This window comes from Cyclopterus lumpus, chromosome 6, assembly GCF_009769545.1.
Source record: "Cyclopterus lumpus isolate fCycLum1 chromosome 6, fCycLum1.pri, whole genome shotgun sequence".
Lineage (NCBI taxonomy): Eukaryota > Metazoa > Chordata > Actinopteri > Perciformes > Cyclopteridae > Cyclopterus > Cyclopterus lumpus.
Genome location: NC_046971.1, coordinates 6310079 through 6325138, shown reverse-complemented (window position 1 = coordinate 6325138; position 15060 = coordinate 6310079). Strand labels below are relative to the sequence as shown.

Genomic DNA, 15060 nt, shown 5'->3' with positions numbered 1-15060 from the left:
GCGTCTTGTTGGCCAGTGCATCGGTTCGCCGGTCGGCTTTTTTTTCTTTTCTTTTTTTTATCTCGCAGGTTTTTAGCAGCTGAGGGGAAAGAAGAAGAAAAAAGGAAAAAAAAAAAAAAAGGGGAAGCAACTGGCCGAAGGGGCAGCATCGGCGGCGCGGTGCTATGGACCTCAGGGACAATGTCGAGACAGGGGAGACGGAAAACAACCCGGAGCCCTTCTACGTGCCGATTCCCGACGACGTGCCGTACAAGAGGGAGCAGGAGAAGCTGTCGGGGGTCGTCAAAAACGTCCACAGAAAACTGCGCAGGAAATACAGAGAGGGTAAGAAGCAGCCTCCGTGGGCCCCTCCGTCTCTCTCTGGCCCCGCAGCCGAGTGGCTAACACTCAACGTCAGCTCTTCGTTACTAAATTAAACCCCTTTTCTGTGGATATTAATTCACATAGAGACAACTTAACGCGCTCGGTAGTGGTGCTACTCCGAGCTAACGGCCTCGTTTTGAGTCTAGTTCGCTGTTACGGAGGCAGCAGACCGCAGCGAGGGTTGCAATCAGCAAGCGAGGCCTTTTTTTCTTCTTTTTTTTTTTTAAAGCTACTTAACAATAACATTTGGGCTTCTTACACTGGAGATGTCATATAGCCGTTTTATTAAATTAAGTCACGTGTGTAAACATGTATGTATCTCTCTTCTAAAACCATTTTCATTTGGTGTAGCATAGGTTACCAGTATCTATACTATCTGCTGGCAATAAATGACTTATTATTGGCAATAAATGATAACACTTATGGCCTGAACAAACATTTGTGCAACTTTTACATCCATATTATCTTTATTTCTAAGTATTGGGGTTATTCTGAAGTAGAGCACATTTCTCATTGCTTGGGAAATCAAAGTGCCCCCTGAGTACATAAGAGATGGATGTTTTTACTCTTTATTTCAACTTTTTTTTTAGAGGCATATTCTCCAGTTATTTCTCATAAATAAAGTAAAGATCCAAACTGAGAGGATACCACCTCCAGGACATATTTACTTCTGCTTTTACAATTAGGGGGAAGTACAAAAAATATGTTGCTTCGTGGGCGAAGATGATACTGTTTCTGTAAAACTGTGATTTCTCTGACAAAATGTTCCTCTTTGGGGGGGGGATGTAGGTCCTGATGCCCTCATCCGTCTTCACTCAGCGAGCCCACAAATATTTGCAAATAAAATGAGCAAGTCTGTAATCGAACCAGCTGCATTTTGTATTTTGCATCTTGTATCCGGATACAAGATGCAAAACAAAATGCAGCTTCATTCTCATTCTTTAATTCCCTCGTGTGCTTGTGTCCACAGTGACTGAAAGGAAAATCATGTTTGGATCCTTTTTTTCAAGCTGTAAAGATTGTATCAGGTTTAGGAGTTACACAATGTGTGTGTGTGCGTGCAAGACCGGCTTTCTGTCTTATGATTCAATCTGGACAAGATGTAAAATGGGAAGTTTGGGAAAACCCTTTAAAAAATAAATCAGCACGGATGTATGACATGTAGCCAGACTGCTCAATAAATAAACAAACTGACATTTCCCTTTACAGGGATTTATTCCAGCTATGAGCTTGAAGTTGAAGACCGTTTGTAGTTTAAGGTGCCTACCAATGTTGACGTGCCCTTGATTTTAAAGTACCTACACTTCCTACAAAGCTTAACCACACTGCTGTTGTTTACTCATGTTTTCTTTCTGAGGAAATACATGGAGACCGTGTGGGAGGGGAACACTAAAAGACAAGTTCAAAGCGGCGCGTGCAAAATTAGTTAACTTGAGAATAGCATTAGCTTAGAATTATTGCATAATTGGAGCAGAACAACAGCCGACAGTTTATACTGCTTTGATTTTATTTTATTTTTGCAAGGTTAAAAGGCACAAATGTAATTAACTGGGTTGTCTCCTGCTTGAATGCCGGTTTTGTTTTATTTGACTGCCTCTGACTCAAAAACATGCACGTGAGCTGTCCTCAAATCGTAAAGCAAGCGGTAAAAAGAGAAGACAACTTTTACTATTCATCATGTTTCAGTAATATTTATGGTGTTGTCCTGGAACAAACGTTGCCACATTCTCTACTCTCGGTTATGTAAAGCAATGCATTGAGAGATCAGATCTTTCTGTTAATTGTTTTCCCTCTATCCTACTTTTACACTCAGAAATGCCACACAACCACGATGCATTGTTTTTAAATGACGTTGGATCAAGTTCTACTTTGAATCAAACCAAAAAATACCAAGTAAATGAGAATAGTCGTTTGTTTTGGAGACTGGAAGTCGTGCTGCTAGCAGACCTCATGAGTGGTTAATAAGTAAAGCGTGATCTGGTCGGCTTGGCATCGAATCACAGTGGTCATGCTTCTCGAGCGCTGCTGTTTACCACCGCTCTTGTTGTCCTTTTCATTTCTGAAAAATCGGAATCAGAGTTTCTTTTTTTTTGTGGTCATGGGATTTCTCCCTCATCAGTGTGTTTGCCTATGCTCCAGGCTGTAAACTGTGGCAATACGCTAAAGGGCTTTTGCTCGGACTTTATTATAAAAATATTATTATGTGAAATGGCCACTTCTGTGGCGGCGGAGAGGAGTGGATTTTGTAGGCACTGACTGCATCAGCAGTTAATGTGGCTTAAGCTTTCTTCCAAAGGAGTACTGCCACGTTTTGGTGCTCAAGGGGAGGACAAAAGTTGGCAAGTAGGTTGCGAATGTTTGTGGTAACTTGCTGTGGATGAACGTGTCGGACTAATGGGAGATAAAAACAGGACTTCAGCATGATGACATCAGTAGCTTAAGCTAACTTTTAAAGTTTCACCTGACTCTTCCAGGTTTGTGAGGTCTGAGGTTTGTCTTTTTTATTTGTCCGCTCTGTCCTGATGTATTTTTATTTTTTTTAATGAATTTTTTCCTCAGTGGGCGACTTTGACAAGATCTGGCGCGAGCACTGTAAAGATGAGCAGACACTGAGCGAGTACGCCCTCGCTATGAAGAATCTTGCCGACAACCACTGGACCAAAAACTGCGAGGGAGAGGGACGCATCGAATGGTGTCGCAGGTACGGCCGACTGCAGTTTTTTTTTTTTTAAACCCTCGTGACAATGAAGTCTGACTCTTCCAAACCTGCAGGAGGTGCTTTTCACGACGTGTCGCTTTGTCACTTTTGCCGGTGGAGTTTGAGTCGTGTTTTTGATTCTTTCACAGCGTCTGTCAAGAATATTTCTTGGAAGGCGGGATGAAAAGAATGGTAGAAAAGGATGCGAAAAGCGCCATGCTTACCATGGGTCTTACTGCAGATTCTGTAAGTGCCCAACCGTACAGCACCATCCCCAGGTAAACACAGCGCAAGAGCCACTGAACTCTCTTCCATTTCCTAGGATGACAGTGACTGGCCTAAAATTTAAAAATGTGTTTATTATAAAATAGGTGTTTCTTATAAAGAAGCATTTTCAGTAATATTAGCAAAGTATGTGTGGACGTTGCTCTTTATCAAAAGCATTTCTCTATTTGTTTGTTGTGAAAGAAAAAAAAGAGAAGATGATGATGATTTTAACGATGTGGTTGTTACAAGACAAAGAGACACCATTAGACGCAGAAGTCACTTTGTGTTTTGACTTTTTTTTTTTCACTTTTGTGTTGTAGTTCCATCTCTCAGCTGGGGAAAATGCGCCTTCTTGACGTGGGAAGCTGCTTCAACCCTTTCTTAAAGTTTGATGAATTCCTGACAGTTGGTATTGACATAGTGCCTGCAGTTGAGGTACGGGTGCTTATTTTGCTTTTTTTTCGTTATGAATCCTTGATGCAAATAAAATGCACAGGGTTCCTGTCTGGTGATTCAGCGATGGCATTAACAGAGCAATAGCAAGACCGGCAATGACTCATGCAGGGGTATCACTGTTGTGGTTGGACAGTATGTGGGAACCGATTCTGCAGAAAGCGGAACAAAAAGCGCCTCGCATTCTTGCAGCTGCAAAAGATCGTAAATAGGACCATTTTAAAGTGCTGACACTGTCTGTTTCCCCCCCCCCACCATTTTCAGAGTGTGTACAAGTGTGACTTCCTCAACCTTCAGCTCCAGCAGCCTCTCCAGCTGGCGTGCGACGCGGTAGAGGCCTTCCTCCGCCAGCTCCACAACCCCATCGATACGCTGCCTGCTCAGCTTTTCCACGTGGTGGTCTTCTCCCTGCTTCTGTCCTACTTCCCCTCACCGTACCAGCGCTGGATCTGCTGCAAGAAGGCCCACGAGCTGCTGGAGCTGCACGGCCTGCTGCTCATCATCACGCCCGACTCCTCCCACCAAAACCGCCACGCCCTCATGATGCGCAGTTGGCGCGTCGCAGTGGAGTCCCTGGGCTTCAAGCGGTACAAATACGTCAAGTATTCCCACATGCATCTCATCGCCTTCCGTAAGGCGTCTCTGGCCACCACCAGCGACCTGGTGTCCCGCAACTACCCAGAGATGCTCTACATCCCTCAGGACTTCCACTCCAACGAGGAGGAGGAGTGCGGCGACGTCCCCGTGCAGGTGCGCTCCGAGTTTGAGGACGACCAGATGGCGTGGGGCTTCACGGAGCTACCTGACACGCCCTACGACTCAGATTCTGGGGAGAGCCAGAGCAGCTCGGTGCCTGGCTTCCATGAGCTAGAAGACCCCATCCTGCTTCAGAGCTAGGCTCAACCAGCTCCACCCCCCCCCACCACCACTCTCTCCTTTTCTCTACGTAACTGTCACCTCCCCTTCAACTGCTGCGCTGCCAAATTTAAACCTGCTGCATTCTTCTCCCACTTGTCCTCCCTTTCCTCAAAACAATGCAGTTTGCACAGTGCGAAAGCGAGAAGTTTACAGATTATTTTCTCATATCCACACTCCTCTGAGAGTACACACACACACACACACACACACACTCTCACACACAAAGATGGATATATTTTGATAAATATCTAGATTTTTTTAAAAGAGTTGGAAAGTGAATGCCCCTCAGATATCTAAACTCCCTGCTACTTGATTTCCATGCAATCTTCCAATCAGCTTTCAATAACAAAAGTCAGCTTGTCTGCATTCTGTACTCTGCCTTTATTTTAATAAGCTAGTGTGGCAGGCTGCTTGGTACAAAACACAAATGCAGCGACCCCAGCAGTCTGGCAGGAGTTTGATTGCACTGGAAAGACTGAGATGGAAAGACTGGACTGGTACGCTTGCTTCCGTCAGTCATGCAGCTAGACTTTCTGAAAAATCTTGATGTGCGTTTAGTTTTCCAAGACAAAAAAATAAGTTCCTTTTTTTTTTTTTTAGATATATATCTCAAAAAACAGTCAAAACATTGGTGTTGTCCAGTGTAAAGTGTGGCAATGCCATTTTAACTTGCCATCCTCTGAATGATTTGTGTAATCTTTTACAACAAAGTGGTATTTGTAGCATTTTAAACATTTTCAGAACCATAAGGTAGGAGTATTACTAGGTTTACTAATGTGAAACTGTAACTTGTGTTTACTCATTGCGTAACAAGGTACAAGTGCTTCAATGTAGGTATTAGTTGTTTTTTTTTTTTTCTCGCCTCCTCGTTGTCCTCACAAATATTACAACTTAATTATCTCCTGTTAGCTTTCCAATACATTTCTTGTTCTCTAGCAGAAACATAGTACAACACTGTAAGCCAGTGGCCCATATCAAAATGGACTTTAAAGCACCAGTATCCTTTGACACAATTTTGTAACTTCAATGTGAAATTACAGTAAGTACTCTGCCTCCAGAAAAAGGTCGCAGACGATTCACCTTGACGGAAGATATTTGCACTAATTTACTTTTTTTTTTTTTTTTTTTTTGTCAAACCGAAAACCTCTAGAGACGGGTGAGAAACAGTCGATTTTAGCAATAGCAAGCGAGAACAGATCTGAAGACGGCTGTGTCTGACGACGGGAGGTTTTAGCTGAAGACACTACCGGGTGAAACGTTTGGTGCGCGTGTGGTCCGGCCTCTCCCCGAGCGGGCTGAATGTGTGGTTGGATTTGTCCAGTGTGAATGAAAAGAATGAATTTGTGTTGATGTCAGTGGCACTTTATCATTGATCCCAAAGGGGTGTCACAAAATGTAATTATTTTCCTATGATGACCGTTTTACAACCAATATGATGGGCCCGCGAGATAACAGTCGGTCTAAGGTGCCTTCTTTGTTCACACGATGCTGTATGTTGCAAGTGGATTTCCATGCACCTGGAGAAAGTGGAACTCGTACCCTTTTTAAACGGGAAGATATCAAGCTTCTCTGGCCAAATAGTATCTACTAACTGTCCAGTTCTCCTCTATCATATTAATGGCTACCAAGAAACATTTCCAGTGTTGATGTAATGCAGTGTGTTCCCATTCCCATCTCGTTTTCCAGGTAACAAGACAGTTCTCTCTGCTTATATCTTCTCTGCGTTAACCGAAAATAACACAAACACACACACACACACACACTCCCAAAAAAACCTTTCGCAGTACCACACAAATTCAGAATTTTTAAGTTTTGTGATGAATCGGTGCTTTTTGTCTTCCAATGTTTCTTTAGGTGCATTTGAGTTGTTTCATCTTCATTATCAACAATGCAGAACAATGTGTGCTTATAGTATGGTTGTATTTCTCTTTTATAAATGAATGTAAATGTATGGCGCCTGTGTTTTTTTTTTTGTGTATTATACTTTTTAAAATTATTTTTAGGCAGTTGTGAACCAGGAGATTGAGAGGGACATTTATTGACAGGTCTTTTTTAATAGGCAATATAGCAGTTGAAAACATAAATAAAATAGGGACCGATGTATATGGAGCCAGGGTTACTTTGTTATACTGAACACTTGCGTAGTATATCTAGCCGTTAAGGCCATTTTGACACTGGGGCAATGTTGTCTATTTTTCAGGGATTAAAAGTTGACACTTGAAACTTACACTAGTATTTTTACTTGGGTGTAATAAAAGTAAATGACTATTGATAAAATGCAAAAAAAATACAAATATTTAAAGGCAATTTTACAGACTTTCTTATTTCATTATGAAGGTAGGATTGACTTTATTTATTTATTTTTTATCCCGACTATTGCCTTGTTTTCCCCTTTGCTTATTTTATGAGCACAGACTGTTTTTTTTTTTTTACAGTTTTCATGAGTACATTGAGTTTACTCTTCCGGTCATGGGCGTTCTTAACTTTACAGCCACAAACCAAGGTTTTACCCTCGAGGCTTGCCGTAGTCGGCGAAGCCACCCAAGCAAGCATCATGGCGTCTTGTCAACTCCAAACTTTAGACGCAACAAACTTTTTGAGCGGAAAAGTGCTTCACCCTACCGACGGCTGGCTTCGTCTCAGCGCCATTAAAACAAACCTGCATCGGACGTCAGATGACAAGAACACAAACGACGTAAATAATCAACATGTAAATATGTCGGCGTGCTAACTTTGGAAAAGAAAGTATTTAAGCTAGCCCCACTTTCAACAAGTTTGCTAGCTATTTAACTAGCGTGTCATCCCCGGATTTAAAATGTCGTAACGGATAATAAACCGGACTATAACTCATAAAACGTCCTCTTTTGGGGGAGTCTTCCGCGTCAAGATGTGTCGTTTTCTACGCTACTGTGTCAGCCACTGCCTCCGTGCAGCGATGACCCGGCTCGAGGACGTGAACGCAGAGGTGAGCGTGTGGTCGTCCGTCCGGTGGCTCGGCTACCTGTCCAGGCTCAACCTTCTGGTCGCCCTGTGTTTGGGGCTCTACGCCCGGTGGGAGACGACCGCGGAGACCACCCTCCTGGTCGTGTTCGTCCTGACTCTAATCGTTCCAGCGGTAGCGAGCGTGTCGCACTGCTTCACCGGCGCGGAGAGGCTCGGCCTCGGTGGTCTCCACCTGTGGTTCGGTTTCCTGCTCGGGCTGCAGGGTTTCCTCGACAGCCCGGCTCCGCAGGGCGACGCGAAGGCGCGCGCGGCCAACTACCTGCTGCTGGCCAGCGTGGGTTCGAGGACGCTGGCGGCGCTGCTGGAGCGGCTCCTCGGACTCGCCGGGTGCCGGCCCGCCTTCCTCACCTCGGCGGAGCGGCTGGAGCTGGTGGGGTTCGCCGTCGCCAGCACGGCGCTGCCCGTCCGGGACTCCGTGAGCGTGATGGTGCTGCTGGCGGCGCTGGCCGCGGTCATGGTCGCCCTCCGGATGAAGGCGTGCATGGCGCTCCCCAACTTGCTCTGCTTCGGCGGCGTCGCCGGCGCGCTGTTCTTCGAGTCCCTGCACGTCCCCATTAACCCCTTCGCCCTCGCCTGCTTCTTCGGCCGGCTCGTCTGCGACCCTCTGCTGGACGTCTGCTTCAGTGGGCATTCTGTGACCGAGCGCTGGCAGCCGTTCCTGGCGTGGCCGGCCCCGTGGCGCCGGCTGTCCCTCCTCCCTCTGACGGCGGTGGAGGTGACCTTCATCGGTCTGGCTGCCCAGAAGCTGAGAGACCTGGACCGGTGGTACCTGACGATCCCGGCCTTTGTGGTCTGTGCGTTCTTCTGGGCCGCAAGCCACATGGTGTTTGTCATCACGGTGTGGGGCTTTCACACCAAGCTCAGTGAATGCCGGAGGCTGTGCTCGTCCCAGGGTTCAGGGGTCAGCGGCCTGAACAAGGTTATGGCCTCAAAGGGCATGAGACATTTCTGCCTCATCTCTGAGCGCCTGGTGATGTTCTCGCTGTTGTCAACTGTTGCTGTGGCCGCACTTTGTTGGCAGGTAAGGGGGCAAGACAGACGCCGTATACATATATTTTATACTGATCAACTTAATATCACCTATCATAAATATAGTCTGCGGCCAATTTGTGAGCACAACAACAGAATTACAATATTGGGAGCAGTTAATCATTTGGAGGCACACACACATTCTTTGCTGGGTAATTTATTCTTCAGAAAACTACCTGTATACTGCAGTTTCTTTTTATACATGAACGTGACGTTCATCCATGTCCTCTGGAGAGAAACAAATCCTTTGTGGTTCAAAACAGTATTATGTCCATGTAGAATAAAAGAACAAGCTCGCAGTGAGCGGGCATTTTCTTTGTATTGTAAGACCAGCAGTTCTCAACAATGTTTACTTGTGATCCGCTGGTTGCTTACGTCTATGGTTTTTCCATGAATCCACAAGAAAAAGAAAAGTAAAGATTTGAGAAAAGTAATTTAAGATTTTTCTTGCTTTTTATCTTGTGACCCCTGTCGTTTTTCAATGACACGCTGAATGTGTCGTTTTGAGTCCTTTTATCCGAACAATACAACACAATACAATCTCTTCTTATTACTTATTGTCCTCAGCCGAAGTAGCGAATTACAATTCTGCTCAAATGTTTTCGTGGAAATGCAGATTCACGTTCGCAGTTTCTTCCGCAGCGTTTTATTTCTTCCTCGATCTTACTCTTGTGTTTGATTCGTGTCTGTGCTCCGCAGGCCTCCAGCAGCGTCTTTGTGAGCGTCTTCCTGCTCGTCCTGCCTCTGGAGTCTCTGTTTCACGGGCTTTTCCACGAGCTCGGCAACAGCCTCGGAGGAACCTGTGTGGGCTACGCGGTGGTCATCCCCACCAACTTCTGCAGGTTGTGTGTGTGTGTGTGTGTGTGTGTGAAGCACAGCTACTGGGAGCATGGGATTTAGTACTACCTGGGTATTCGTCAATACAACAACGTCCCAGGATATGTGACGGTTCAAAGAGGCAAATCCAAATATGATCCCCAGCTTTAAATCAGCCGTTGTATTGTTTTCTGCGTGTCAAACGCAGTAAGACGTAGCTATTCTGAGCCGTTTCCCAAAGACTGATCCAAGGTTAAAAACATGTCTACAGTTATGTTTTTTTGTTTGCACGCAAATACCACATTCCTGCAACATGCGTTGGCTGAATATTTAAAGAAACCAAAGCGTTGCAAACATTCAGACATTTGTTTCAACCGCGTGTAGACTTTATCAAAAAAAATCTGGGATTTGTCCAAATATTTTTTGTATACGTAGTGCAAATTTAATAAAAAACAAGGGTTTTAATAGACACTAATTTAAACTGTTCATTTACTAATGTGTTTGGCCAAATGTATAATATAACTATGAACATGGCGCCCTTCATACTCAGTTATTTTCATAATTCAAACAATTCAAAAGTGTCCCAGTACAGCTTGCATATGAGGATGTCCGTAATGAAATGTAACCGTTTGGTTTTTATTGACTTGGCCTACGATGAACAGCTACTCCGCCAATTTCTAGAGCCGTGAAGTTACGCATTTGTGGCCAAGATTCAGTCGTGATATTCTTTTGCTTTTTTACTTTTCTCTGACAACCTCAAGGCGAGCGTATTTCCTTTATACAGAGATAAATGGGGGTGTGGCCTGTCAACTTTAGAAAGATTCTGATCCACGGTGGTGAGAACCAAATTGAACGCGTAAGAACATTCCTACGCACGTATCCATGGAGGAGGCCCACTTGTGTTTTCGTAGAGTTGTCTTTGCCTCATCACCTGACCCGTGCTGAATGGAGACATGATCCCTTCTCTGTTTACATCTCTTCTGTCTCTAGTCTTGACGGCCAGCCCATGCTGCTGCCTCCAAGCCAGGTTCACGATCTGAACGAGCGCTCCACAGGCATGTTGAACAAAATACAGCGCTTCTTCGCCTACCACTTCATCGAGACTTTTGGCTGCGACTATTCCTCCAGCGGCGTGACCAAGGAGGCGCTGCAGGCGAAGATCACGGCTTTCTTTGAGCTCCATACGGCAGACGGACCTCGCCACGACACCTACGTGGTCTTCTACAGCGGCCACAGTCACCGCTCCGGAGAGTGGGCGCTGGCGGGTGAGAGGGAACTCAAGTTGACGCAGTTTATTAGAAAGGTTGATTTATATTGATCAATTCAGAGGAAAGTCCATTATAAGTGAGGCTGTACATTTTCATTTTTTAACAATTGTTATCATTTGTTATCAAAGTTGAAGAAAATGGATTAGTTGCAATATTTTTGTCAAGATTAAATATGATATATATAATTTTTAATCTTGACAAAAATATTGCATATATTAAATATAAATATATATTTATTTAATATATGCAATATTTTTGTCAAGATTAAATATATATATATATATATCATTTTTAATCTTGACAAAAATATTGCATATATATAATTATTAATCTTGACAAATATTGCATATTAAATAAATATATATTTATTTAATAAATGCAATATTTGTCCAGATTAAAAATATATATATATATTTTTAATCTTGACAAATATTGTATATTAAATATTTATTTATTATGCAATATTTGTAAAGATTTAAAAAAATATATATATATGTAAAGATTTAAAAAAAAATATATATATATATATATATATATATATGTAATGATTTAAAAAAAAAATATATATATATATATATATATATATATGCAAGATTAAATATAATATATATTACTTTCCTCGTACATAGTTTAGCTCATTGTGATTTTAAATGAGCTGGTCTCTGTGCTCGTCATCAGGAGGAGACAGTCTTCACCTGGATCAGATCCTCGAGTGGTGGAGGGAGAGAAACGGCAGCTTCTGCTCGCGCCTCATCTTTGTGCTCGACTGTGACAACTCGTTGCCGTGGGTGAACGAGGTGCAGAAGGTGGAGGGTCTGTACGTCGCTGTGCAGGGAGCGACGCTCATGCAGGTGACTGACGTCGAGCAGCAGGATCCCCCGCAGCTCGGAGACTTCACCTCTCAGTGGGTGGAGTACAACTGCAACTCAAACAGCAACATACAGTGGTCGGAGAGGGGCAGGGCGGTTTTAGCCACCTACGGCATCTCCAAATACTGGAGCGACTACACTCTGCACCTGCCGACAGGAAGTGACGTTACCAACTACTGGAGCATGTTCTTCCCTCGAGTGACCTACCCAGTGGTGCGGTTGGTGGCTGGCGGGTGGCTGTCCGAGAGTCTGAACGGGCTGGAGCTCTGCGGCAGAGTCCTGCGATACCTGAAGAGGCTCAAACTAAACTGGTATCCACCAGCGACACTGGACACTGGCCAAGGCTTCAAACTGGTCCGCTCATACAAAATATGAATATAAACTATTTCTTTTAAAAGTTTTTTTGGACCTTGAGAATGGGCAGCTATTGGATCGTTAACGTGCGCTAACGTCACTTAGTTACTGATTGGTCGGTCTGGAGTTTCTCTATTTTAGTACCAGCTTTTTTTTATATTCTTTTGCAAATGTTTATATTAATGTGTCTTTGTAGCTGCGATTTAAAGATGTTAACGTCCCTGTCGAAAAGAAATGTCAATGTGGATGAACCTGGGAAAAGTGGCTAAATTTTGCACATGTATGAATCATAGATTTGATTCCACCTTGATTTTAAGAACTTTTGTGCCTTTTACCGTAAAATCACCAAAGAATATTCAGAAGGCCAAGCTTTAAGCTTTTTACCTTTTTAACCATATCTCTTGTTTTGACTGGAATGATTCCCGTTACACTCGTCTGCGCCACACTATGCATTTTAATCTTTGAGTATTCAATGCACTGCTTTTTTTTGTTTTTGTCTGTTGTAACGGCGTGTTGTGATGCTTTGAGGGGTCGTCGTTCTTTTCAAACGCTCTCCTGCTGCTTCAGGGAGTCCAGAGAGTTTAAACTGTGCTGACGAGTGCACTACACACAGCTGTGTGTGAACGACAGTATTCATAAACCCCAGGAATTAAATGCATCACAGGATGAGATCCATTTTCTTCCTGGGGGTTGATCGCAGTTTACTGAGTTATAAAGATGACAAACTATGCAATAAAGGAGTGGGACTTCACTGCTAAAAAATCATGAATGTAACGTGCTCCTCGTTGGATGCATCCTCCAATTAACTAAACCAAAACAGGTTATTACAGGTTTCTGGAACTAGGAAAACAAATCTATCCAATACATAAAAAAAATCAAGTCTATTTGGGGAACACTTTTTTTGTGGGGCCATTATTTCCTAAAGATGTCTTGGAAAGAACTATGCAATTTCTAATTATAGGGAAACTAGACAATTATACTTAAGTTTTACTTTAAAGAACGTCTCCCTTTAAAACACAAGTTAGTATTTATATATCATATATATGTATTTATTTATATCATATGTTGACTTGTATACTTGCCTGGAGACAAATTAAAAATTTAAGACAAATTATATTAGTTGTCATGTTATTATACAAGTTTTCTCGGAAATTAAACTGTAAAATAGATTTTAATTTTTAAACTTGATTGGCATACATGTCCTGTCATATTGGTAAAGTATGTTACTCAACTTTAAAGTGGAGCGCGTGGTTCCCCGGGTTTCACAACAATCTCATCTACAACCAGTTTGCTTTATCAGTGAAATGTGTTTTTAATGAATAAATTATCATTAAAAAAAAAAAAAAAAAAGGTGGAAGAATTATATGCATACCATCACATGACCACAAGATGAAATGCGGTTTGAAAGCGTTTTAAAATCTAAACTGATAATTGCCTCGTGTTGTGATTTGTTAACCAGTTACCGCCTCACGGTATTATGCATCCGAAATGTCACATTTCAAATAATAATGAATGAATGCTTTAGGTATGTTGGGAAAAGTCAAAATGTTGCATGCAAAGTACAGCCTTTCCAAAAGTCCCAATTAACTCAGCGTGCCATTTAAAATGGTCTCTGTATATAACAAGTCATAGTATATTACTTTTTTTGAAGTCATAGTACAACCCTTCCAGAGCCTCTCTAGCGATGGCCGCCTCCGCCAGCACGGAAACACAACGATCCAGCACACTAAACTCAGGTTTTCAGTTTATTTTATTGAAAACATTATAAAATGATGTGGTGCAGCAGCATATTTCAGTTTTTTTTTAAGATCTTTATGATGTTCACATTTACACAAGTTGAAAATGGCTTTTACAGCAAGCTGCAAATGATCATTGTCGAGGAGACAAGAACAGAACAGCCGTCGCCCCCATGTGGCTGCAAGTGGAATTACACTAAAAAAGGAAAAGTCCCTTTTTTAATCTTAATGGGACCGGTTCCTCTTTCGTTCCACCGCTCATTAATGATGTTCAGCTTATGAATTCCATATTTTGTCATTTCAGACCTGATGTGCAAAGGAACCCCCCCCCCTCCCGGCCCAAAAGAGCCTTCAGTAAAGAAAGGAGGGGAACTTTCCCGAACTTCACAAGCAACTGAAGATGCACAAGTCCAAACTTTGACATGTCAGATTAACGTTCATTATTTTTTTTATTTTTTTTACGGGTTTTTAAATTTGCACAGCAATCTGAGAGAGGGAGAAAGATGCCGGGGGAAGCATGAAAATGAGCCGTGCGGAAAACGGCAAACTTTGGTTTGGTGTTCATGGCAAAAAATAAACTGATCCATAAAAATAAAAAAACAACAGGCTCTCTCGTTTGACATTCACGAGAACATTACTATATTATCATAGTTTTACCACAGGACGATTATGGAGCCAGATTCACAGATGGCGTCTACTTGGTCTTCAACTCGGTGGGATGAAGCCACTGGGACACAACAAGTGGCACACAGGAGTTTACAGCCGATCCTCTAAACAGCCACGAGACCCGAACAGGACGAAGACGAAAGCTTTCTGGGACACAGAATATCCAACCGGGCTAAAACGCACTATTTATATTTTCAGTTGGACTTCAGCGATACTTTTTTTTTTTTTTTTTTAAGCATTTGTAACATTTTAGGCTGCAACTAGCTAATCTTCGCTTAATCTAGAGATTATTTTCTAAACTAATTTTGTCAATGTAAAAAAAAAAAAAAAAGTTTAAAAAAAAATGGACAATGGCCATTTAAATGATCTAGTCGTCCTCAAATATCGCGTTTGATTTTCAGTCAACTAATTGATACATTTAACAACGACGTAATTGAAAAATAACTGAGAGACATTGAGGTCTCACATTTTGGACACAAGTACATTTGGTTTGAACGGGCTGACCTCAAAAGATTTTTTGGAAAATAAAACGGTATGCTGACATGATCCCGATGGCTTTGGGGACTCTGCTCGAGTTGAAATGAAAAGGAATCCAAAATGCCTCCCAAACCAAAACACAG

The 15060-nt window shown here is 42.6% G+C and overlaps 2 protein-coding genes across 2 annotated transcripts; both read left to right on the top strand.

The window, feature by feature from the left end:
* On the top strand, positions 1 to 6650 carry bmt2 (base methyltransferase of 25S rRNA 2 homolog). The gene is made up of 5 exons (XM_034535874.1): positions 1 to 324; positions 2923 to 3064; positions 3211 to 3339; positions 3649 to 3763; positions 4046 to 6650. Exons 1-5 carry the CDS (start codon positions 165 to 167, stop codon positions 4676 to 4678), a joined length of 1179 nt encoding a protein of 392 aa, XP_034391765.1. The 5' UTR covers positions 1 to 164; the 3' UTR covers positions 4679 to 6650.
* A 514-nt stretch (positions 6651 to 7164) lies between these two features.
* LOC117732733 (transmembrane protein 168-like) lies at positions 7165 to 13702 on the top strand. The gene is made up of 4 exons (XM_034535861.1): positions 7165 to 8723; positions 9431 to 9573; positions 10538 to 10812; positions 11494 to 13702. Exons 1-4 carry the CDS (start codon positions 7587 to 7589, stop codon positions 12057 to 12059), a joined length of 2121 nt encoding a protein of 706 aa, XP_034391752.1. The 5' UTR covers positions 7165 to 7586; the 3' UTR covers positions 12060 to 13702.
* Positions 13703 to 15060: the final 1358 nt, after the last annotated feature.